General features: G+C 35.7%; 2 protein-coding genes across 2 annotated transcripts; one reads left to right on the top strand and one right to left on the bottom strand.

Moving 5' to 3' along the window:
* The first annotated feature begins 11,664 nt into the window (after positions 1 to 11,664).
* On the top strand, positions 11,665 to 15,816 carry LOC132626817 (uncharacterized). Its single transcript, XM_060341818.1, has 3 exons — positions 11,665 to 11,974; positions 14,179 to 14,303; positions 15,239 to 15,816. Exons 1-3 carry the CDS (start codon positions 11,833 to 11,835, stop codon positions 15,518 to 15,520), a joined length of 549 nt encoding a protein of 182 aa, XP_060197801.1. The 5' UTR covers positions 11,665 to 11,832; the 3' UTR covers positions 15,521 to 15,816.
* A 929-nt stretch (positions 15,817 to 16,745) lies between these two features.
* Positions 16,746 to 26,122, bottom strand: LOC132626816 (mitochondrial thiamine diphosphate carrier 2-like). The gene is made up of 8 exons (XM_060341817.1): positions 25,837 to 26,122; positions 25,252 to 25,393; positions 24,343 to 24,459; positions 23,430 to 23,541; positions 23,037 to 23,164; positions 22,131 to 22,283; positions 18,914 to 19,054; positions 16,746 to 17,291 (listed from the first exon to the last, which is right to left on the bottom strand). The coding sequence occupies exons 2-8, from the start codon at positions 25,366 to 25,368 to the stop codon at positions 17,073 to 17,075; spliced, it is 987 nt and encodes a 328-aa protein (XP_060197800.1). The 5' UTR covers positions 25,369 to 25,393; positions 25,837 to 26,122; the 3' UTR covers positions 16,746 to 17,072.
* Between the last annotated feature and the right edge of the window lie 691 nt (positions 26,123 to 26,813).

Here is a 26,813-nt window from a genome sequence, read left to right as displayed (position 1 = left end):
CCAACGTGGGCTGAATTTGAAGAGGAGTTCATGGAAAGGTTCTTGTCTGATGAGGAAAGAATTGCTATGGCTACGAAGTTTGAAAAGCTAGAGCAGGGTAACTGTCACGCCCCGAACCATGGCCTGGGAGTAACACGGCACTCGGGCCTTGCTTGCATGTGTCTGAGTGAACCTCATGGCTTGCTTGTCAACATGGGCATCAAAACAATATAATCTATATGATGCAATTTAAATGAATCATGAAAATGTAATTTGCGGAATAAAGTCTTGAAGTTATCTCATAGCATGAAAAATCATGAAAACGTAATAGTATGCACGCATGAAAACATAACTGACTTTGTGAACTAACATATGTCTATGAAACCTCTAAAACATGTCTGAATACTAACTACCAGGACATGGCCCTGGACTACCATAAACTGAATACTAATGCAAACTCTATGTTGAACCCCGAGAGGAGTGGGGCTCATTAATAAGCTGATAACTGAGGTGATCCTACTGCGCAAATGTATGCTCCTGAAAAACCGGTATCTGCACCGTGAAGTGCAGGCCCCGGGAAAACGGGACGTTAGTACATGGTGAATAGTACTAGTATGTAAAACCTGCTGAAATGAAGAACATGGCACAACATAGATATCGGACATGAACTGAAACTGAATGTAACTTGAACATGAGCATGAAACGTAAGTAAAGTCTTAAAACAGTAAATCAATAGAAATATTTGTATGTAAAACTACTTGTAACGTGGGGAATGCTATAGTATAACCGACAACATGGTCTGGTACTTGCGTCCTACCAGCAGAACACTCACAACCTTGCCAGGGATATGAGATTTAAGTAATAATAAGCATGTAAGGATCCAAACTGCATAATGAAGGTGTTGCCTCCTTGCTGACAACCCTTATCCTACGGTGGCAACGTAGTTTCAGGCTATCTGAGCCTTCTCGGTTAACTAAGCAATTCCCAAAAACATGAACATGATATAGTTGGCTAAGAAGCCCATGATTTTCGTGAAATAACTTGTAATCATGATTTCATGAAATAACTTGTAAACATGATTTCATGAAATATCTTGTAATATGGTTTCATGAGATAACTTGTCATAGTTTTGCAAACATGTTCTTGATTCATGAGTAATAACAATAGTTCATAATTATATAAATATATATATATATATATATATATATATATATATATATATATATATATATATATATATATATATATATAATTGACTTGAAAACATGCTTGTAACTTGCTACATAAAATCATAAAGTTTCATATAAACATAATGAGAATACATGAGGAAGAATTCATGATTCATGGATTAAGCTAGGGTTCCTAATAACTGTAATGGAAGATTAGGAATACAATAACGAATATAGATACAAAATTCATGTACATAAATACATAAATACGGGCTACCAATATGTTGGGTTTAATGCCCTAGGGTTTGAACTTCATGGATATCAAGAAACGGAGCATGGGGAAGAACGTAGAGATTCCCACATGTGGATGGAAGTTCTACATACATTAATTGCTCTAAAACTTGAATTAAAGACTTGAGCTTTGAAGAAGATTTCCAAAATCTTGAATTCTTGAACCTTGAGATAGGTTTTCTTGAAAACCCTAGTTTAGGAATGATAATTTCTTGTTTAGATTACAAGGATAGGTATTAGAATTGATTTGGAATAATTAGAGTAGGCTTACCTTGGTGTTCTTGATGATGCAAGAGGGTAGGAAGTCGTTCTAGGGCTTGAAGGAATGAAAAATAATGATTTGAACTGATATGGACGAATATATACTGTTCTGGAAAAAATCATTTTTCGGCCCAGTTAAATACTGGCCGTATTTCAAAATACGGGCCGTATTTTGAAATACTGGCCGTATTTTGAAATACGGACAGCACTGCCTCTCTTCAGTAAAATGGACATAACTCTTTGCACAGATGTCCGTTTGACCCCCATAATATACCGTTGGAAAGGTATTTCAAAGATCTACAACTTTAATGAAGGAAGTTTTCCCAAATTCCAAATACATTTTGAAATACGGTCCGTATTTAACCATTTGACATCAAATTGCCAAATTCCAGAATGCTCAGAAATCCTTGGTTTCAGTTTACGATTTGAAATACGGGTCGTATTGTGAAATACGGTCCGTATTTAACCATATGACATTCAACTACCAGCTTACGATTTGATTTACGGCCCGTAAACTGAAATACGGTCACTGTTCATGGGCGTAAACCACCATCTTACAGCTGAAGAGGAAATTTCCAATTCCCACATTCTTTATCTGGTTTTCTAAGTCTAGGATAATGGTCAAAGCTTAGGTTAAAGGTACGGGGTGTTACAGTAACAAGTCGGTTCGTGAGTATAGTTTGGAGTTCACTCGTCTGTCAAAGTATGCTTTATACATGATTCCGACTGAAAAGCATAAGTTGACTCATTTTGTGAAAGGCTTGGTACCACGTATCAAGTCTGCATGTGCTGCTGTTGCTATGTCTCCTACTTGCACTTTCTCATCTCTAGTTGGGTTTGCTGAACAACAAGAAAGTTGGAAAAATGAAGAGAGGGTGGATCGAGATCAGCACAAGAAGGCCCGATCTACGGGTGGTTTCACTGGTTCGTACGATGGAGGTCAACGGAAAGGTAATTCTGCACCTCAGCGGTCTGTTTCTCAGTTTAATGGAGGTGTTCCATCTGGTGGACAAGGTTAGAGGAATGATAATTAGAATGGATATTCACACGGTAGTAATCGACAAGCATATGGATGGGAGGATCTTATTTGTCACCATTGTGGTATAAGGGGTCATATCAAGAAACATTGTAGGAAGTGGCTTCGTGAAATGGCTAACTCTTCTGGCCAGAGGAATAATTCACCTGATGGTAATGTCAACAACACTCCTAATGCTCGTGGTAATGGGGCTGGTAAAGCGGTTGCTAACACCGCTAATGGGGGACAAGCTCGACTTTATGGTTTGACTCGTAGAGAGGCGGCTAAAGACCCTGATGATGTGGGCACAGGTATTGTAACTATATGTTCTCTTAAGGCGTATTCGTTGACCGATGCAAGTTTAACTCTTCATTATAAAACTTTGTGCTTTGTCCTTGACTATGGTAGAGAACCCAAACAGTTAGTGCCTCGACATTACTTCTAGGATCTATAATATTGCGTGGTGTAGTTAAGGATCGTGAGACTACTTTTGATTTGTTGGAAATAGGAATAGAGGACTTTGAGGTGATTATGGGTACAGACTGGATTACCAAGTGTTATACAATTCTAGATTGAAATGGTTAGGCTAGTAGTTCTAGGTGAACCCATTATAGGTTGAAAGAGTAATATCGTTAAATCTCGAGGTAGACTATGGGTGTAAATCCCTTATTCCATGCTTAGGCTTGTCTGGTTATTGTGGGAATCTCTGCGAGGACCATATGGTTATTGTTAAAGCATTATATGAGTTTTGTTTGTGATATCTTACCACATAAAGAAGGACTAGTGAGAATTCGAAAGTTTGAGGGTTAGTGAAAATCTTAGGCCGTAACCCTCATTCGAGAACGAATGATCTTAAGGGGGGGGGGATAATGTAACACCTCGTAAACTTGAACTAGGTGTGAATGTGTAAAAATCTAGTATTAAGATGATATTATATCTATATGAATCCATTCATGATGAATTCGGGTGGAAGATGGTCGTTTTGAAGTCAAACCAACTAGTGAAGTTTTTAAGGCCTCTTAAATTCGCCTAAGTTTTGGTAGGTCTATCTTCTGGGCGATTTTCATAATAATGTGTTGCTAATTTGGAAAGAATTCCTTCACGAAAGTTGTAGATCTTTGAAATACCTTTCCAACGGTAGGTCGCCCAGCCCAAGAAAAGTTACATACGAGAAGTTATGTCCATTTTACCGAATACTGTGCAGAACCGACACACGTCGCTATTTCAGGCGCGTGGGGGCGTGTGCGATGGCCCCGCATCGCGGGCCGATCACGCAAGTCTAAGTATTGACCTGCATACTGTTGCGCAATGGCCTCGCATCGCGAACCCATCGCGAAACAGGTCGGATTCGGGTAAAAAAGTCGGGTTTACACGTTTTAAGTTATATTTAAGAGTTGGGATTTATTTCCCCAACACCCCATTCACGAAAAATTACCCTAAAGTCAGGAAGAACAAGTACCAAACCTCAAGAACCCTACAAGGTAAGTTTTATCATGATTCTAGGTTGAATTCAGGTTCCTAATCCCTTTCTAACATCAAACCTATGATTCTTAACATGATTTTTGTGACCAAAACCTAGGGTTTGCAACATAATTCTTCCCAAAGTGATTCAAGCTAGGGTTTGGGTGTTCTTCATTAGAAAAGTGATTTGTTAAACCTTGTTTAACAAATTAAGGTATGTCTCTTTTGAACATACTTTTTCTATGTCTCTCTTTTAAAAACCTGATTATGGATATATGTCTCTTTTAAAAATCATATTTTGGCTATAAGGATGATTTGTATGTCTCTCTTTTAAAAACCTAATTATGGATATATGTCTTTTTCTCGAAAGTTCTTTATTGAATAAAAATGGTGAACTTCTCAGACAAAACCCTAATGTATGTCTCTTTAAAAATAAAATCCCTTTTGAATATAAAGGTAAGTTGTATGTCTCTTTTAAAGAAGATCCTTTTGACTATGAAGGTGTTTTGTATGTCTATATTTCAAAAAAAGTCTTTTCATGTATGTCTAGATTTTCCCAAAAATCTTCCTTGAAGTATGTCTATATTCCAAAAATCATCTTTTCAACTATGTCTACTTGCGAAGTACGCTTACATTGTGAAAGCATGAATTGCATTTGAGAATCCTTCCTTGATTGTTTGTATAAGTTATAACTCTTGTTTGGTGGAATTTATTTTAGAATTAAAGATGATTTATTATAGACAAGGTCATGCGTGTGTAGGGTCAAGCCCGCATCGAACCTTATACGAACTATACTACTTTGTGAAACTCGCTTTTCCTATTATTGGATGATTGAACTTAATTTTCTAAAGGTTGGACCTTAAACTTGTTTTGTTGTTGAATGGGTTTCTTGAACTTGAAATTGAATAAGAGATTTGAATAAGATTCTAAATCGGTTATGACTTGAAATGCCTCCATTTTGAGATGATGACTTGAGAAGTGAGATTAGGCTCTAAGCCATGATTGATGATTCGGTAATATGCCATGATTTGTATTTTGTTGGTGTTTGGGCCTGTATTAGCAAGCTGTGCTAATCCAGAGGACGATTAGCCGTTATGGATCCTAACGTATCGATACGAGTATTGTTGTGTTAGTCCAGAGGACGATTGACCTCTGTTGCTTCCTAGACCGGAGTATCTATGGCTGTGCTAGTCCAGAGGACGATTAGCCTCTGTTTCTTCCTAGCGCGGAGTATCTATTACTGTGCTAGTCCAGAGGACGATTAGCCTCCGTATCTTCCTAGACCAGAGTATCTATGGTTGTGCTAGTCCAGAGGACGATTAGCCTCCGTTGCTTCCAAGCCCGGAGTATCTATTGCTGTGCTAGTCCAGAGGACGATTAGCCTCCGTGATTTCCTAACCCGGAGTATCGATTGATTGATTAGTTTGCCTATGAGTGGCTTGTTTCGTATCTTGTTTCCTGTGAGTGGCTTGTGGTGATATTGAATTCGTAAGTGAAATGCTTAGCATGATAAATGGTAAGGAGTTAAGTTAATATGTCTTTGGTTGTTGGATTCTTTGATGACTCTTTAATGTTGCTGACTCATTTTATTCCTGGGTTTGAACTGTTATTTCCATTGATATCATTTTATCGATTTTATTCACTATATCTTGTTTGTTAACTATTGCCCCTTAGACACTCACTGAGTACCCAGTACTCAGGCATACCATTGTTGTTTTTGATGGTATGTTAGGTATCATTGAGGAGCAGGTTCGTGATACGCCTACGACTTAAGAGAACTTGCTGCTTCGAGACTATTTGGTGAGCCCACATGATTGTTCGTGGGGCACCATTCTATCTTTACTCTTCGTCTTTTAGTTTCGGGCTGCGTCCCGATGATTTAGACATTGCTCATTATCTTAGAAGCTCTATAGTATACGTTCTTGTGGGTAGTTGTTGAGTTATTGATTAACTCTAGGGCACGTTATTACGTTTGACTAAGTATTTGGTGAATAAAGACTTCCGCTGATTTAATTTATATATTCATGATTTGTTACATTTACTTTATAAACTGTTGGAGGCGAATATTGAACCTAGCGGGTTCAAGTGTTATTATTGTATCGTTTAGGTTCTTCCGATGTTTTTCATGACGTCGGATGCCGGTCACGTCTAGGGTGGGTTTTGGGGCGTGACAATGATGTGCAGATTGAGTATTCATATTGAAGAACTAGAAGATTCAAGAATTTATTTGTGTTTCTTGTTCTCATGATAATTTGATTATATCGGTTAATGTTGGGATTGAATTCCCTAAATTCTGAAAAAGCATAAAAGGTGAGTATGGGCCCGTTCACCTGTTATGTGATGTCTTAAATAGATGCATTGATAAGACGGTCACACGTGCGTTTATTGTCAGTCCGCAGTTTGACATATGCAAATTACTTGCTCAAAATAATTGAGTTAAGAGCACAATTTCCAGATTGTGTAATCAAGACAATCCATCTTGATAATGTTGGTTTATATCAAGCTGGTTTTGGCATCAAATGCCTCCAATAAATAGCTAAACCATTGCTTATGAGAACAAAGCTTCATATGTTGGTCTGAGATATGATATATTGTATACAACATCACTTGTATGCTCCAGACCAATAAATTATGATACATTCTCCCCTCACAATTGGTTCGGGGTTAGAAACCAAATATTTCCATCTAACAGTTTTTTTGTGGGGTATATGATTAATTAGTCTACTATGATGCACAAAGATGGATTTCCCCAAAGAAGATGAGATATATGTACGTTTTTCAAACATAAGGGGGAGAGAATAAGTAGCTTGGAAATATGTTGTGAATTATCATTAGTATGATCCTCATTCAAAAAGTAATTCAAGTTAAATGCTAGAAGCATTTGCTGACCCAAAACTAGTTTCAAATTTCAGCTGCAAAATGCTCCTATTAAGTTCATGTCCCTGAAGGACAGAGTCTACAACATGCATGAAGCGTGGTAGACTAATCGGTTCCAAATGCAATAATCATTGAAAAGAAAGAGGAGCAAATGATCAATGATCATTATAAGGAGGCAATGTGCTCTTGAAGAGCCTACAACATAACACTTCATGAACCTCATGAGAGGTTAGACACCTAAAAATAATGAAAGTGATGAGATCTCAATCAGTTATGTCGTATTGCAAACCAATACAAGATAATATATCGTCGACGATATCTTTGGTACAATATAGCGCAATATTGTAAAAGATTGTGAGGATCTAAATCCTACGTCTATTAAAGCATGCTAACGCAGAAATTATTATCAAATGAAGTGATGCATCTTGGTAAGTGTAAAGCTTATTGGACCTGTTGTCCAGACACCAGAAGATGTCACATCATTTAAATAGAAATAGATGTTGTCACAACCTATATGAATTACTTGACAAAATTATATAAAAATTCCTGAAGAATTTTGAATGCCTGAAGCATATACAAGTTCTAGAAGTTTTGTTCATTATTCTTATATGAATTAAATCAAGCAAGGTGAATGTGATTTAATCACCTTAATGAATGTTTAGTGACTAAGGGTATATTTATCCCTACGTCTTTGTGGAAATCAAAATATGTCATATTGTTAGTGCAAGTTGATGACTTGAGAATTATTGAAACTCTTGTAGAGTTTTCAAAAGAAATCGATTATCTGCTAAAAGAAGTTGAAATGAGAAACTTGCAGAATTTTTTGGTCCTGAAGTGCCATATCTTTATGCAATTAATGCATTTATATATATTTTGCTATGACTATGAGGGATTATGATCATACGATGTTGTTTTACATGACAGTCAAATCATATAAAGATATGTTTATTAAGCAAGTCAGGAACGCACTTGGAGTGATTTCAACAATATTATATGCCGATGCAACTCTATTCAAAGACTGAAGATGCAGCAACATACATAGTCCAACTAAAGAGTGGATTCATGAAAGGACAAAGCTCATTTTACCAAAGTTGTTCTTCACAAACGAGCTTCAAAAGAATGGTGATATCAATGTGCAACAAATTGTTAGAGTGATAATATGGCTGATTTATTCACCAAGTCTATACCAACTGCAACCTTCGAGTGAAGATGTAAGATTCAAGTTTTTGGATTGAAGTTCTCATCAGGAGGAGTTAATACGCATTGTACTCTTTTTCCCTTTCAAGGTTTTTGTCCCACTGGGTTTTTCCTTGTAAGGTTTTTAGTGAGGCAACCAAATAGCGTATTATTAGAAATGTGTACTCTTTTTCCTTCACTAGATTTTTTCCCACTGGGTTTTTTCTAGTAAGGTTTTAACGAGGTACGTTATCTATCAAATAGACATCCAAGGGGGAGTGTTATAAATATTTATTATGATGGACGTCTATCTTTAGGAGAAATATTAGGGTTAGAGACTTTGGGATCAAGTCACTTTTTCCCTATAAATATAGAGGTTCTCTTTCATTGTAAAGGAATCCCGAACAAGAGAAATAAAGATATCTCCTCTCTTCTCTATTTGTCTAAAATATTGTTCTCGCTTGCTTTATTATTTTATAACAAGGTAATTATAAATCATAATGAAAAGTGACATTTTTTATTATGTGCCTTGCACAAATAAAGAAAATTCCAACCATACAAAGAAAGAAAATATTTACTAAAGAAAATATTTACTTATGTGTGGCACCAAATTAATATATACATAACATGTGTTTTCTACATAAAATTTTATCATTCATGTATTATGAATTGATTGATATATATATTCTAACTTAAACTTATCACTTAATTATGATATAATTAATATTCTGTCCCAAATTATGTGAAGGTGTTTAACTAAGCATAGTCTCTAAAAATGAAATAAAGATTTTTAAAACTTCGTGTGGCTTTAAATTTAATATGAGAAGTTTAAAGTTATATTTTTACTAAATATAAAAAAGTATCATTCTATTTTTGATTGAATAAAAAGAAAGAGTATCACATAAATTGGGACGAAAGGAGTATAATTTAGAGTAAACATGAGTCCAAATTTTTTATTGAACTATAGAAATTCAATCACATCTAATGTTCATAACCAATCCTTTCTATTTTTTTATTTAATGTAACATTAGTGTCCCTTTTACCTATACTTTTATCACTTGGGTAACTTATTATTTGTTATTTATCAGTTGATTGCGTTGCATTAGTCGAATCTAGAATTTCTAGAATATGAGTGCATTATTAAAGGAAAAAAGAAAAAAAATACATTAAGTGGATATTGATCCTTATTCTTTTTAGTAGATAACTAAGTTTTTAACCAAGTGCACCATTAATTCTTTTTATAGCATTGGTGCCATCAAGTAATATTAGATCAATTTTAGAAATATGTATATAGAAATATCTATTTTTATGGAAAGAACACGAATTCACGTGACCCAATTTACGCATAAATTCGCCCTTGTATAATCATTTTTTTTTTTTTTGCGCGGATTGCCCTTCAAAGGTGTTGGTCTTTAATTCCCCCCCCCCCCCCCCCTCTCTCTCTCTCTCAAATTACTGGTCTTTAATTTTTTTCCCTTCGCCCAAAAAAGTCGTCGAAAATATCTCAGGTTCTGGGTTCGAATGCTAGCCCAGTTAAAAAAAAAAATGAAAGGAAAGGTTTTGCGAAAGTTCTGCCTTAAGGCATAACTTCTGTAGTTTGAAATTATGCCTTAAGGCATAACTTCTGTAGTTTGAAATTATGCCTTAAGGCATAATTTTGTGAAACTTTTACCTTGCATTTCTTTTTGTTACTGAGCTGAGATTCGAATTCAAAACCTCGAAATATTTTTGATCACTTTTTTAGGCGAAGGGTAAAAATTAAATACCATCAATTTGATGGGCAAAAATTAAAGACCACCCAAAATAGGGGCAACCGTGCGAATTGCCCTGTATAATTAGTGTAATAATAATCCAATATAAGCATGGATAACAACAACAATATACCTAGTGGATTCCCACAATGTGGGAGGGTAAAGTGTACACAAACCTTACCCCCACCTTAGAAGGTAGGGAGACTGTTTCTGAAAGATATTCGGCTCAACAGAAAATAAGACAAAAAAAGTTAGATAAGGACAAGCATACCAAAGCATTATGAAAATGAGAAATAACAAAAGCGAGAAAGTCATGATAAAATAGTCTGGAAAGACAAGACCCAATAAATATAATCAGAAATCAAAAAGTAATAAATGATAGAGCAAGACTACGACTACTAGTACGAAAGAATAAGCGAGACTACCTACTAGCCTTCTATCCTAATCTGAGTCTTCCATAACCTCTTATCTAAGATCATGTCCTCGGTAAGATGAAACTGCGTCATGTCCTGTCTAATCACCTCTCCCCAATACTTCTTTGGCCTACCTCTACCTCTCCTGAAACCGTCCATAGCCAACCTTTCACACCTCCGCACTGGGGCATATGTGTCTCTCCTCATCATAGGCCTAAACCATCTCAACCTTGCTTCCCGCATCTTATCCTCCACCTATGCCACTCCCACCTTATCCCGGATATTTTCATTCCTATTCTATCTCTCCTAGCGTGCCCACAACATTCTCATTTCCGCAACTTTCATCTTCTGAACGTGAGAGTTCTTGACTGGCCAACAATCCGCCCCGTACAATAAAGTCGGTCTAACCACCACTTTGTAGAACTTGCCATTAAGTTTTGGTGGCACTTTCTTGTCACGCAACACTTTGGAAGCGAGCCTCCATTTCATCCACCTTGCACCAATACGATGTGTGACATCATCGTTGATATCCCCATTTCCTTGTATAATACCTAAGATACTTGAAATTCCTTTTCTTTTGGATGACCTAGGCACCAAGCCTCACTTCCACGTCAGCCTCATGTGATATGCCAGTAACCTGCACTCCAAGTACTCTGTCTTGGTCCTACTCAACTTGAATCCTTTAGACTCCAGCGTGTGTCTCCAACCCTCCAGCTTGTCGTTAACTCTGCTGCGAGTTTCGTCAATCAAGCTATGTCATCCGCGAACAACATACACCATGACACCTCACCTTGAATTTGTCGCATCAATCCATCCATCACCAAGGCAAATAAAAACGGGCTAAGAGCTGATCCCTTATGCAAACCCAACGGAACTGAAAAGTGCTCCGAGTCTCCCCCTACTGTCTTTACCTTGGTCTTGACTCCATCATACATGTCCTTGATCGCTCTAACGTACGCCACGGGTACACCTTTATCCTCCAAGCATCTCCATAGAACCTCTCTTGGCACTTTGTCGTAAGTCTTTTCTAGGTCGATGAAATAAGCATGGAATATAAATAAATAAATAAATAAATATTTTCGTGTATATACGGATGGAAGGTTCGAATGGTAACAGTTTCAAGTTTTTAACTAGACACGCCACACAATAGAGACGTGGTCACTGTGAACCCCTCTTACGTGGATGTTGTATTCAACGCAATCCCAAATCCCAACTATAAATACTCTCACCTTACTTTCTGTCTCTTTCTCCAGTGGGACTATTTCTCTAATTAATAACCTCTCCAATTAATAAAAGAGCATAAAACGAAACTTAATACAAATTTGTCATTTTATTATTTTAGGTTCAACATACAGACAGTCCTACATAATAATAATAATAATAATAATAATAATAATAATAATAATAATAATAACATTTGTGTGTATAAAGGGGATCAAATGGGTCAGGCATTTCGTCGAGCAACTGGAAGGATCGGAAGTTCTAGTGTTGATACGTCGTCGTCGCAACTGAAGAAACCCATTGACCGGAGACCACCGGTGGTGAATGAAACCCCTGTCGATAATAATGGCCCTGTTCCCGGTATGCTCTTTTCATTTTCTAGTTCTAAAATATCTATTCATTTACTTCTATTTTTATTCTTTGTAATTTTAGAACTTGGGTCTTATTCATGCTGCAGGTAATTTTAATTCTTTGTAGAAAAAGATTGGCAGTGTTGAAATAAAATTTACATTTTTAAAAACTACTACAGGATAAATTTCAACTTTTTGTAGAAAAAGAGATTTTAAAAAATGGTGTGACCTAGTGGTCAATGAAATGGGTTGAGGTCTCAGGTTCAAAGTCCAACGGACGCAAAAACATTAGGTAAGTTCTGCCCAATCTAAGGCGGTGGCCAGAGTTAACCGGTACCAGTGCTGGTGGAATTAGTCAAGCTGTACGCGAACTGGCCCGAATTGCACAGTTTCAAAAAAATATCATTTTAATTATAGTGAAAGAAAAAAAATGTTTGACTCTCCAAAAAGCAGGTGATTCTTTTTTAGATAAAGGCAGTATATGTGGCGAATGATTGAGTTAGGAAATGAAATTGTAGGGAAAACATGACAGTGTAACCTTGTTAATGAATTTCACTACCATAACCCAAGTACAAGTACGTCAGTTCCAAGTTAGTTCGGGTTAGTTGACCAGTGGCGGAGCCAGGATTTTCACTAAGGGGGTTCAAAATATGAAAAAGTAAACATACGAAAAAGCCAAAGGGGGTTCAACGTCTGCTATATATACATAAAAAATAATTTTAACCATGTATAAACAATGTAATTTTCCGTCGAAGGGGTTTGGATGAACCCCCTTGGTGCTTCCTCCCCCCGCCCCTGGTTAGCTCTATGAGTCCTCACTATCATTTTTGTTCCATTTGCACCGGTTTCATTTCTAAATCGTAAGTTTAGTAGCTTACGCTTGCCTTCAACCTACTGCAAGTTTATGAGACACTACCATAAAAAGGAAATTCAGAATAATCAATGTGTGGTTTTCCGTCTTTTTTAGTTTCCGTTCGAAGGGATCTGCAAAAACTGAGTTGTTTTATTGCGTGAATTGACTACCAATTTGAAGGTGAGAATAAGATACTGAAAGAATAAGGAAGTAGCAGGAGGAAATGTTTTTCATTAAGGAAGCGAATATTCTTATCAAATTCTTATGCTCACTTGTCGATTCAGTTGTAATTTCCTCAAGAACATAACTAGTGCATCATTATCAGTCAAATCGATCAACTAAGCATCTATACCAAAATAGTTGGGTCATTTATATGGTTTTTGATGTTTCATAATTGGACCACAAACATTTTCTTTAATACCTACTGTCTAGGGTTAGCTTGCACGCCCCTCGGCTATTCCTCAGGTACCTGCTATCTCTCACCAGCACAGGTACCTGGTAACTTTGTCCACTAAGACTTACCAAAATGAAAATAACTCACCTAGGTTTTTTTGTCCATTGGGATTTGAACCTTGACGTTTGCACCCACTTTATTACCTAGTAGGCCATAATTTGACGGCAAATTTATTGCGACCCTCCTCATTTACCGGCTTGGGACATGCAAGGCTCACATAGGGCAGTGATAATTAGAGCTTGATTGTTTAATTAAATAATCCTGCGCATTAGGTTAGGATAGGTAGAACTGGTGTATAGCTAGAATGGTGAATAGTATTTTGGGTATGCATGTGTACTTAGGAGCACATGTAAATTGTACCGAGTTGCTGTATGAGTAATTGGACTATGTTTATATTAGTTTTTTATGCTTCTGAGTAATCTCTCAGTGCAAGTTGTGTGAACAACTTAAGGCCACATTTGGTTTTTGTCTGGGTAATTTTCTTTTGTTCGAAGATAACTGTCAGTGAGAAACAGATCTTTAATCCACTGATAAAAGAAAAGACCCTTAATCCTGTCCATTTGTATTTAGCATTGTAATATGTATGTGTTTGTACTTGTGAATTGGGAACAAATGAAATTGTATCTAATTAAGTCAATTTGAATCTCGACCAGTGAAAGGGGTCTATAAATTTGAGATAGAGTGAGTTCTAATCATATCGCACAACAAATTACGAGTCTTGAATTGAACAGTGATGTCATCTGTTTAGGTGCCTTTTGTGCTTGAAGAATGGTTAATATCTTTCACTTGTTTATTTTTCTATCTGCCCAGGAAATAAACTAGCTTCAATAGTTTCCATTGCAAGAGTGTTTGTATGATTTCACAAATTACTTATTTGATAAATGACTATTTGCTTCTGCTTCTTAAGAGAGCAGCCCAAAGGTTGCTGTTAAAAACACCTTCGAAGAGAGAGATCCCAAGTTCGATGCAATGCTTAGTCAAATGGTTGGTAGAATTCAAGCTAAGCCTGGTGGAAAGCTAGAGATGGGTGAGGTGAGTTTCATTTGTTTGCATATTAACTTTCAGTTTGAACGTGTGCCCTATTGACTCTGTCACTTTTGAGATACACAATGGTTATTGCTTAAATTAGGCGATTACTTTTGTCAATCACTATTGTATAGTTGCATAAAGCTTTTGGTTCATATGTGTAATTTCTCACGTGCCACCTTCTATAAAAGGAAGGGACGAGACTGATTTAGACTTTTAGAGGGGCCAATCTTGTCCTACCCTTATAGGAAGTATATTCTAAATTTTCTTGTGCCATTTGGTAGTGTAGCACAGAAATCCAGGACGAAGTATTAGAAGAAATGTTTTTCTTATTGAGACGTTTTAATAGCTCACATGAAATCTCTTTCTTTTTTTTTTTTTTTTTTTGAACTTCCTATCCTCATCTCACATCTTTATGTGCAAGTAAGGAGTAGTTTGAACTGTGCAAGTCTGGAGTTTTAATTAGCACTAACTAATCTATGCTTTCAGTTAATACCTGTTACTTTTTTTGGCAATAAGGGTGAGGCAATGAATATAATCAGATGATCTATTCCAGGCATCGAGAATTCAACCTACACTAATTTTGCAAACCTATAGAAGTCTTTTTTTAAGTCTAAAGTTGTTTGAGCCTGATCTAAAAAGTCTTAAAGTTGTTTTGAGGTAGGTACATTGATGTATGATCACCATGGCTGTGCACTTCATGCTCATATCATATTTTGTAGTTAAACAATTCTTGTCGGATATTCTTTCCTTCATAGTAGGTTTAGTCTCAACAATGGCGTTCACTCTTGGTGAAAATGGAATAGAGATCTTAAGTTATCCAGCACTGAATTTGTGCTGCCTGACTAAATGTTTCAGTTGACATAGATTCGACTGTAGTGATAGCTACAAGAACACACGTATCAGGATAATAAGTTGTTAATTCCTGGCTACTGTGACAGGCATCAGTGGTGGAGAAGTATGATAGACCCTTACCTAAGCTAAGGAATATAACACCAGAGTCTAGCAGATATGAGGAAAGGCCTGCTCCTACAGGTACACTGAATGTGGCACAGATAAGAGAAATTATACTCCTGCATCAAGGTAGATCCGATGATCACAAAGGGCCTATGGATATCAACGGAATTGCTGAGCGGTTTCGAGTTGATGCTGCTCAGGTTCAGAGAATTCTGCAGTTCGTATCATTACCTCCGGAAGACACTAGTAAAAAGAGGAACACTTAAGTGTGTGCATCATATTTTATAGCCATGGACAGTTCAAAGAAATGAGTGAGTTTCACTTAGGGATGAGGTGGTTTTGCATCAATTTTATCACAATTTTGCAGCTGTAAGTTCGTCTGTTTTAATAATGACCTACCATCATGGTCCTGGAGAAAAAATGAATACAGTAGCCATGGTAACTTTTAGAAAATGAGTGGTACTGATGATATTTGGTGCACCTGAAGAGGACCTCTTTTTATTTTGTTTTGAGAAGCTTAATTCTACAGACAACTAGATGATGTTATTCCTTGATTTTGCAATAGCTAACTAAAACTCTTTTTTTTCCTGCTCCTACATGAAAATAACGAAATCAATAGATCTGGAGTGGGGGTGGGCATGTTACGGTATTTGAAACTTCGGTACGATAATTTCGGTTTTCGGTTTCTAAAAATGCTATACCATTACCATACCAAATTAATTCGGTATGATTCGGTATTTTAAAATTCGGTTTCGGTATTTTACGATACGGTAAATCGATACTATAGTTTGTCCGATTTCAACTTACATATACTGGTATCGTGGAGAATTATGACTTTCGCTACTTAAGAAACGTTTCAATTATTATGTACTAACACCTTACACATGTAAAAATATTCAAAAGAAAATACAAGCAATTCCCATAGTAAATCAATTACACAAAAAAGACATTTAAATCAAGATAGAGTAGTTAAAGTTCCAACGTTTAAACAATTAGTTTTCTAATAATACTAGTTTACATATTTGTTAGTATTATAATACTATTAAAATATATGAATTGTATATGTAATTATATACTTTGGTATGGTATTCAGTATTTCGGTATTTTCTTTATGAATACCGAATACCGTACCAAATACCAAATTTTTAAAAAATGCATACCAAATACCATAATACCAAAATTGCGAAAAAATTTCGGCTTATATCTACCATACCATGCCCACCCTTATTGAATACTTTGCAGAAACCAATAGACTTGTGCTTTATAACTGAAAGACTTATGCATTTGGATAGGTGACAGGGAATTGTTTAAGCCACTACTAACTAACCTAGTCTAATTAAGAAATTAATCTTAGGAAGACTGTCTCAATGATCAGCTCCAACCATTTTACCTTTTGCCTTGTCGAGCAGATCAGTTAAAACGCATCTAATGGGAAGGGACCCAAAAGAGAAAAAGAACAAGGAAAAAAGAAGCTAAAAAAGCACCAAGAGCTTCCATGAAACCACTGATATTATCAAAGGCATGAAAAAGTGTGATCATCATAAAGGGAGCTCGGTGTCTTGTACAGACAAAAAAAAGACAGCCATCCAACCGAATGAAACCTATAATACTCCCTTTCTTACAAGGAGTGTAAACTTATGGCCTGAAACTAGCCGGTCAATTTGAACAATATAAACACTGCCCCATTCTTTACTTCCTTTGGGGCTTCTTAAAATACAGGGAGAAAAATAATGACAAAAAATAAACAAAAGCACAAAATTATCAGCCCTCTCCAGTTGCCACCGCCAAGGAGGAAGTAAGAAAGAGCGCTCTGCAGTTTCAAGAAAATGTGGACTCTAACCAGTCTGATGTATACTCGTAAGCAACAAATGTTACAGCACCTGCAGGTGCAGCTTTAACAATTGAGGGGACAATCCCTTTGTAAAGTCCGGCCCAACCCTCCTCGATCAAGATCCTCCGGAGGCCATCGTACATATTCCTGTAGGCACGAGGCTCCAGTCGAGCTCCATACCTTGGATGTCTTTGTAGTCCTTCAATCTGCAAGGTTTATGGTTGCAACATTAACTGTAGTCACAAGCAATGGACATTCACTTGCATATGATTTCATTATCTCTTTCCTTTTAACAATGCCACGAGACATACCAAAAAAAAAAGTTGATCACAGATAAACACTATATTTGCACGCATCTTGCACCGCACAAGCATCGTATAATGATGATAAATATTCTTTTAATCATATTTATGAAAAGGCATGTGAGTGTAGAAAAAGCGAGATTGCAGGTCATTTTGAAAACTAATACAAACCGGAAAATTGTTACGAGAAGAAAAAAGGAGGAGGAGGCTCGTATTGCATATGAAGTCTGGAGATTCCAAATCCAGGCGTCTATAGATAGAATTCTAATTTTCAGGCACTCGAAGGAGGAATTTGGAGAAACTGGACCTTTTCCTGGTTTCCGAATTCAAAATCACTGTTCAGACAGACGTTTGGACTTGAATTTCATTGGGTTTTGGGGAACGATGTGCATTTGAAACAATAACTCTCAAAAACAGTTAATGACAACAAAAAGACAATTGAACCAATAAAAGATGTTGTTTGCCCCACAACATATTCAGGAATAGCTGAAAATATTTAAATAAAAAGATCAATTAAGAGGATATAAATGATTCTAAAAAGGCTTAATGCATATGCAGCCTCCTGAACTTGTCCTTCTTTTCCATTTTGGCACCTTAACTAAGAGTTGTTCCTATTGAACTCCTGAACTCGTCCTCAAGTGTGTGTATCAAACACAATCTGACTTACATAGTATTCTATCTTCAATATAGCAACATGCTAATATATATTCTAATTTAATTATGTCATGTTTTAGCTAAGATTAGCATCAATTGAGAGGGAAAAAAAAGAGTAAGCTCTTAATTAAACTGGCAGTGGAAGAGCAGAACCAGCAGAAACCGACACATCCATGACCTAAAGAATAGCTTACCACACGTTTAAAACATTACTTCACCTTCATTACCACAATTTAATTTTTGCTTCTAATAAAAATCAGATTTAGAGGATTTAATAGACACACTTGAGGACGAGCTCAGGGGTTCAATAGAACAACACTTAGTTGAAGTGCCAAAATGAAAAAAAAAAAGGGATAAGTTAGGGGGCTGCATATGCATTAAGCCTTCTAAAAAATACCCTCTTTTTTTTCACCGTGGAAGTCAAACACTGGGACCTGGAGAACAAAATAACTATTGTTCGTCTTTTTATGCATTTCCTGTAGTTGTTTTAAACCAAAAGAGCACTTAGAAGCCCACTTAGGGATAAAAGCAGACCTGTACAGGCTGTTCTTAAAATATTACTCCCTCCGTCCCAATTTATATGACACTCTTTCCTTTTTAGTCAGTCCCAAAAGAAATGACACCTTTCTATATTTAGTAATAATTCAAATTTAAATTTACTCTTTTACCCTTAATGAAATGATTTCTAGAGCCACACAAATTTCTATGATTTGTTTTAGACTACAAGTTTCAAAAGTCTTCCTTTATTTCTTAATCTTCGTGCCCAGGCAAACACCCTCACATAAAATGGGACGGGAGCGAGTAGTAAACTTAATTTATTTTTCGTATCTGGATTAAACCAAGACAGAGGATCAACTGAAAGTGAACTCTACCTGGAACCTCTTCTTTACCACATCGAGAGGATGACAGACGGCTTTCGCACATGTCCCAGCAGCTAAACCGCAGATAAAAAGTTGGAAGCTTGACAGATGTTCATCACCATGGATAGCATTATAAGATCTAAGATTCCAGGCCTATAAAAATATAAATCCATATTGTGAGAGACCAAATTGAGAACATTTGCTACATTTAACTTTAGCAAAGTTGGTAGCAAAAGCATATTCTCACTGTACAAAAATAAGAAGTTAATAATCAAATGAAACTTTAACTGTTAGCTCTGTGTGTAAGCTTTTGACACATAAATACATGTCTCAGCAATCTCCAGAATAGTGCTGCGAATTTAGAACGTCAGATTTTTCAACCAGTGTAAAATGCACAAACTGCTAGGGTGGTTAAAGTTCTTATCAAGCTAAATAATCCAAGACCACATGGCTTAAATAAAATCAGTCACTCTAATCCTCAGATTTCCTGAACTAAAATGATTCAGGGATAGGACTTCCATAGTCCGGAATTGGATTCATATAACATTGATGTCATGCCCAATTGGTGCCTACAAAATGCATATACCACTTCATCTGACCCAAAACTTGTGTAGCTGACTCTTTCGGTAAGATGAAACTTTAGATCAATTTATGCACGTTTAGAAAATCATAAACCTTCTATATCATAACTAGATGATGAAATCCCATGCTAGCACCGGCCCAACACAAAAAATAGTACCACACTTTTCTTTTTAGTCTGTCTTAAAAAGAATGATATATTTTTATATTTAGAAATCATTTAACTTGAAACTTCCCCTTTTACCTTTAATAAAATGATTTAAATCCACACAAATATCTATGACTTGTTTTAGACCACAAGTGTCAAAGATCTTTCCTTTCTTTTTTAAACTTCATGCCTAGTCAAACTATGTCACATAAATTAGGACAGAGAGAGTACCTTTTAGTAATATAATTATGGAATTCTTATCATAGAAAGTATTATAATTGTAAGGATCTAGTAGCTCCGTTGGTTGGCTACCTGAACTTTCACCTTATTGGTGAGGGTTCGAATCCCCACATTATAATCCCCTACCCTTATGTAATAAAAAACATTTTTTTTTTTTAAAAAGAAAGTATTATAATTCAATTAATTGAAAATATCAATAAATTATTTTATTTAGTCCGCTTCTTCCATATATGACTTTCCTGATTTGGTTCTCCAATTGAAAGATTTGAAATACACCTTCTCCTACCGAGTTTCATGCCATCATCTCTTTCTACTCAACAACACTGAAAAGCGCTTTCATGTGTTAGCATCTGTTGTAGTCTTTAATTTCTAAGTATATACCAACTTCATCATTTTAAGTAGGCGTTTGGACATGCGATTTCATCTCTGATTTCATCTCAAATCATCCAAAAAGGCATGATTTGGGATTTGAAATCATGATTTCAAAAAATATAAATGTAAAATTTGATCCATACGTTTATATTTTGTAAAAAAAGACCCATAAGTTGGTAGATATATTTATCAATCATGTTTACCAACCATTTGTATTAAATATTAATCCGCAAGTTGGTAAAATATATTTACCAATCATGTTTACCGTGTGGAAGGATTATATTAAAGAGTAGTTACATTACTATTCATGTTAAATTTTTTCCTTTTTATTGAACTAAAGTTTGATCAATTGATGTTGTATTTTTTTAGAAAGGCCTTCTAGTAGCGTATTAATTTTATTATGAACTATGATTTACTCATTTGGTAAGATTGTATAAGAATTGCGAAAATTTTGATGGTTTTTACAACTTGTGGGGTTTTTATGTTTATAAAAAAAATTGCAACTTAATAAATCCAAATTGCATGTCCAAACATGATTTCATCTCATGATTTCATCACATGATTTCATCACATGAGATGAAATCATGTCCGAATGGCTCCTAAGAAAATATGTGTATACGTTTCTTGACCGTTTATATTTCGTCTTCTGATGTTATTCCGCATTATTTGTGTGAGACGTATGTGTCTAAACTTATACCCTTTGGGTATAAGTTTTAAATCATTTGGTTTTATGGCTTCTTTAGCGGTTTTTGTGTTAAATTTAAATCGTTATTTTTTTTTTCATGAATTTCTCTTCTTTAAATTTTCTCTAAGCGTACCTTTACCATTTTCTGAACTTATTATCATTATTTAAATGCCTTTTTTTTTTTGCAATTGTCTCTTGCTTCTTCAGGACCTCACCTTAAATTTTTTTATTTTTTTTATTTTCTACTATTGTAGAAGAGTGGACCCCACCTTAAATATTTTTTTATTTCTACTATTGTAGAAGAGTGGGCCCCAACTTAAATTTTTTTATTTTATTTTAACTATATTAGAAGAGTGGGTGACGACCAAACCCACTCTTCTAATATAGTAGAATACTTTCCATGAACTTAATTGTCTCTTCTGGTTCATCATAACTTTTTTTGAAGTCTAGCATTAAGTAGCTTTGATATAAGCCTAGCTTAACCTATGGACATCAAATCTGGATTTTTTAAAGGACATATGGAGAACCTTTTTCTGTGTATTTAGTTTCACAGGTAAAAACGTCTCATAATTTAAAGCTCATGCACATAAATGTCTTCTATGAATTTAGAACGGTTTCCTTTAAAGTGGTCTCATCTAGAACGATTCTCCCAAGACAAAATCCCACAGAGCAGTATACACCCACTTCAGTAAATTATCCTCGATGGCCCAAACTACTATCAACAATAGCGGTGGCAAAATCAGCCCATGAAAACATGGCCCGCCCAACCCCCCAAATTTGGGTTGATCATTGACCCACTCAATTATTAACTTAGTCTATTTCAGCCCATAAAAAGTTGGGCTGATATGCAGCCCAAATTGATCCATGAGAAATCTTGTCAAAATATTTTCAAACAGATAATTTTTTTATTTTATAAGTTATATAATTAACCATAATAAAGAAAGAAAATAGTTTTTCTTAGGTACCAAAAAAATTATAAAAGAACAACCAAAGAAATTAAAACTTAGTAAGAATTGGGCGAGTTGGGTTATGACCCGCTTTTTAGTCCATTTCAGCCCAACCCATTTCAGCCCAAGTACTTTTTGGGTATTAACTCAACCCATTTTGACCCGCCCAAAATTCAGCCCAACCCGCCCATTTGACACCCCTAGTCAACAGAATCAAACATGGCAAGTGAGAGACTCCATGAAAGAGTAAGGGTTTACCATCATCCAGCGTTTGAATGTATCATAAGTTCCAAATTGCAAACCAGCATAAGGAACAATCTCAACAAGAGTAGGTGTCAATCCAGAATACACTCCTCGAATGCCACGAGTTCTGAATATATCAACAAATGCAGCCCTCATGTTTGGATAAACCTGTTCGTTAGCATACCACATAAGTCCCGTGAAACCCAGTTAACATGACTGCAGAAACAGTATACAAATTGTAATACAGCAGAATTGGAGTTGGTATGCTCATATGTCGCTTGATTTTTTCATTCGGGAAAAAAAAAAAACCACTAACATGAATTTGTGATGACAACTTTATCATCTATGATCTAGCCATGCAATTTCTGGTAAACCCATCAAGTTAAATCAAATGATGAATGAATAAGCAATTTCCCCAACCAAATGGCTGAAGTGCAAACTCAATACTAATTTCAAGTAGGATGAACATCATGTTAAATTGTAATCACTACAACAAGTGTATGGGAAAAAATGAAGACAATGACACTGCATTCTTTTACATCAAGTAAAGTAGTTATTGCATAATGGATTCTGTATATTCAAGTATCCAATAATGGTGTCAAAAGCATTCAGATGGACAGCAAGTTTGTGAATTTTCTCCCGCATGCATGCCTTGACAACCGAGGACTACAATCGACACTGTCTATCCAAGACTAGATTTTTATTCGATTGTTTCTTTGACACGACAGAGACCAATCAATGCATGTAACTAGAGGTGAAGGTGAATTTGTTAATCTAATCCCTTTTTATAGTTACAAGTTTATCAAATTTACCCAATACAAACATGATTTGCATTGCAAGAGACTTGGTTTCACATGTATGAGCACAGTTTGCATCACATGCAACAAAGGTTATACAATATCATAGATAAGTGACATGTACCTTTGGCTCTCCTTGAGAAGCTAAAATGGTTCTCAAAAGATCAAACGGGTAAGAACCAACAGTAGCTGCACAGCCTGCTAATGCCCCACTGATGTAAGAAAGATAAGGGCTCAAGTTAACGTGATCCTCTGCATCATAGAAAAGAATCAAGCCATCAGACATTGACGCTTACTTGAGGGAAGCACAAAATAGCTTACTTAAAGGCATCTTTGAACAGCTAAATATGTAATCAGATGTCCGGACTGATCGCAGACTAGATATAACTTGTATATATAGTCAGATTCTAGAGCACACATGGTGCAAAAGCTGTACAACTTGTGACAGAGGAGTAAAGGGGAAAACTTAAATAAAATCTAACTAATCTACCCGAGCAGGTCAGACTACGATACAGACCTGACTTTGAAGAGCCACTAGCAAAAGTTTTCAATTTGTGCAACACTGCAAATTGTATTGCAGTATATGGCATAACCATGAGTAAAGCAGGAACATTACCCCGCCAAAATCCCTGTCATGTGAGCAAGGAAAACAGAATAAATATGAGTAAACTGTGCATAGTTTCAGAAGATACCATCATCAAAATCATTAACACAAGTAAGTAGAAATGTCTCTTGCCCCTGCTCCCCATATAAAAATAAGTAAACTTAAATATGTGAAGACAACAAGGGCATAACTGTTGGACACAACACATGGATTAACGCCATAAATATAGAACATGGTCGCAAAAGATACAGTAACCCACCAGCAGCCTTTTTTGGGTAAGCTAGCGCGAGTTTGCTATAAAGTGCATCAATTAATGAGATAGAATTTCTTAGGAAGGAAGGAGCCACAAGCTTGAACTCAAAATATTAGACAACACTCCCCCCCCCCCCCCCCCCCCACACACACACACAAAAAAAACCACATTGCACCATTACTCATACCGGGGTTTGATAACACCGAAAAAGTTTTCATCCACTGAGTAGAAAAATGACGAGAGTAACATGTATAGCAAATCAAGTATATAAGTCAGAAGTGGAATTTTCACAATAAGAAGTCATAGAGTGCATGCCTTGTGTTTTAAGAATTAAATACTTTTCAAGCAACAAAAGGGAGTAAATTTTCAAATTTATTTGAGTGCAAAATAAATAATCTGACGAAGCATAATTAGTAAAATATCCAAGTGTCAAAAACTCTGATTAACACATGCATCAAATAATTATTAGGATCCTAAAAGTCCTCAATACTTCTTTGCAGTAAAATTTAGGCATTCCGGTCCTCTGCTCATATTGTCTCCTATGGAGATGGATTAATATGATAGGAACTATACCGGTAAACCTTCTTCTCTGAGTATATCTTTACTGGCTTGCAGCATCCCCGTATATTTTGAATTGCCATATACAGTTCTCCCAAGCAAGGCCCACTGAGTAGTGGGTTCCAGTTGAACCTATAAAAAGATTAGTATATATAAATAACATTAGCTATCGTACTTGATATACAGAGAAGAGCAAGGCAACTTTAATGTTAACACAATAAAGAGCTCTGATGAATATGAAGAAGCAAAGAAAAACTGTCAAAGGAGCATGAGAAAGCTGGATTCAGCACCACAGAGACTAACTACCAACTATTCTTTTACAGAGGGGAATTTGTGGAAGAATATGATTGTGAAACTGGACGAGAGTTTTATAAAATAATGAAGGGTTTTTGCTGCTTATGGCCTTACTTGTAAAAGTGTAAGCCCTGAGCTTAATTAGTGGAATATTTGAGGGTTCTCTATTGCACATGAACGCAAATCATCCGACAGCAAGAAAGAGAGATTCAACAAATGATCAGACCAAGGCTGAGAAAAGTAGGTTATCTCTGCAATAACACATTTCTGAAGTAATGAAACTAAAGTTTGCAAATTTGAAAATCTCAAGCTGTTGCTCCTGGCTGCCTTTCATAGAGAAGTCAAAGCATCACCCAGATAACAAGGACAACTAATCTACGGCCTACAGGACTAGTTCTAATGGGCTGAACCAATTTTATTGCATAACAATGATTAATAACGAAAGCAGTCAGAAATATCCAATTCATAACAATGTTTGAAAGACGACTCATCCTTTTATAACTATTGGTCATCTTGATCATAAAGCTGATTATGCAATATTATGCTATTACCAGTATTTATATAAATGCCAAGCACACAATAACAACTTCTACTACAACACCCCGAAAACAGATAGAAGAATGTATATACCTGGAATCTGATTTTAATAACATCTAGAGGTGACGTCACAGTCCTGGAAATACCACCAGAAATCGCACCAGCAGTAGCATCTATAAAAGCTCTTTTAAGCTGCCCCGGTTCTTCCATCTCCCCCAATGACCACAACAACTATCTGCAAACCAAAAAGAAACCACCACACCCTTGTGTTCAAACTTCAAGAAAACTCCTCATTTTAGCTCTACTGAAACCCCAAAAGTTTCAAACTTTACAAAAATCCCCAATTTAACTTATCAGAAACCCAAAAGCCACCAAAACTAAAGACAGGTTCACAAATAGCAATATGGGTCATTTACATATTCCATAACATCCACATGTATCTAAAAATATAACCCAAAACAAGAATATACTGACATGTACATAGAAAAAGAACATGGAATAGGGTTAAAGAAATTATAAGAATGTCTAAATTAACCAAACACCTATTTTATTTACCTTTACCTTAAAAAGACAAAATATTTAGTAATGGAACCAAGTGGGTCTTAATGAAATTAATAAAGATATAGTTGATATATGTGAAAAGAGGTAACCATTTACATAAAGGAATAATAATAATACCTGAAGAGAAGAGTCATCATTGAAGATTTCAATAACAAATTCAAAAAAAGGGATATAAATGCAACCACTAAATATAGATGTTATTTATATATATATATATATATATATATATGCAGCAAAATTGAAAGAGGGATGCAAATAGGAATACGGGTCGACCCGGGAAACTTCTTGGAATGAAGAAGAAAGAAGAAGTTTTCCCGGGTTGGTGGGTGGCGTAAGGGAGGGCAAAAGGAGGCTAAAAGTTGGAATTAATGGCGGTGCTGTTTTGATGAATAAAGGAAAGGAAAAAGGAGGGAGATAAGAAAGAAAATATTCTCTCTTTTTTAACTTTTATTATTCCTATTTAGGTCCTTGTATTATTTGATTGAGTCAATTTAGGAGTCTAACATGGGGGAAATTAATTTTTTATGTTTGACTGGTCAATGTAAAAAAAATTAAAAATTGAAAAAAGAATTCTAACGTAAAAAAAAAAGTTTTATAAGTGACATTTTACGTCATTGTTTCTTCCCCACCAGACACACTACATCCTTTATATCTACCTCATCGCCTCCATCTCCACCATTGACATCCCTATCTAACCTTCAACCAAACCATTCGTCTAAATTATACTCCTATATAAATATTTTAGGGATAATATTTTCGTTGTTTACTTACAAAAAACAAAAAAACAAGTAAGAAAATTGTTTTCTTTAAAAAAAGTAGTATAATTTAAAAACACTTTTTGCAAAAAAAAAAAAAAATCTCTTTCATATCAATCACACCTTTAATTTTAATTAATTTAAGCGTGCAATATTAGCCCTTAAATCAACGAGGTTAAATATTTAAAGAAATTCAACATGGTAGCCAACTAGCCTATAACCCCCAATGTCTACCATTGAAGCTTACCATAAATGGTATAAGAAACACTTAATTAGAAAATCATTTCATAATGTTAGTGATGATAAGGTAAAGTCCTGACAGACAGAAAAGATACATTG

Source organism: Lycium barbarum, chromosome 2 (assembly GCF_019175385.1).
Source record: "Lycium barbarum isolate Lr01 chromosome 2, ASM1917538v2, whole genome shotgun sequence".
Lineage (NCBI taxonomy): Eukaryota > Viridiplantae > Streptophyta > Magnoliopsida > Solanales > Solanaceae > Lycium > Lycium barbarum.
Note: the sequence above shows the minus strand (reverse complement) of the source record. Positions and strands in the feature narration are given on the sequence as shown.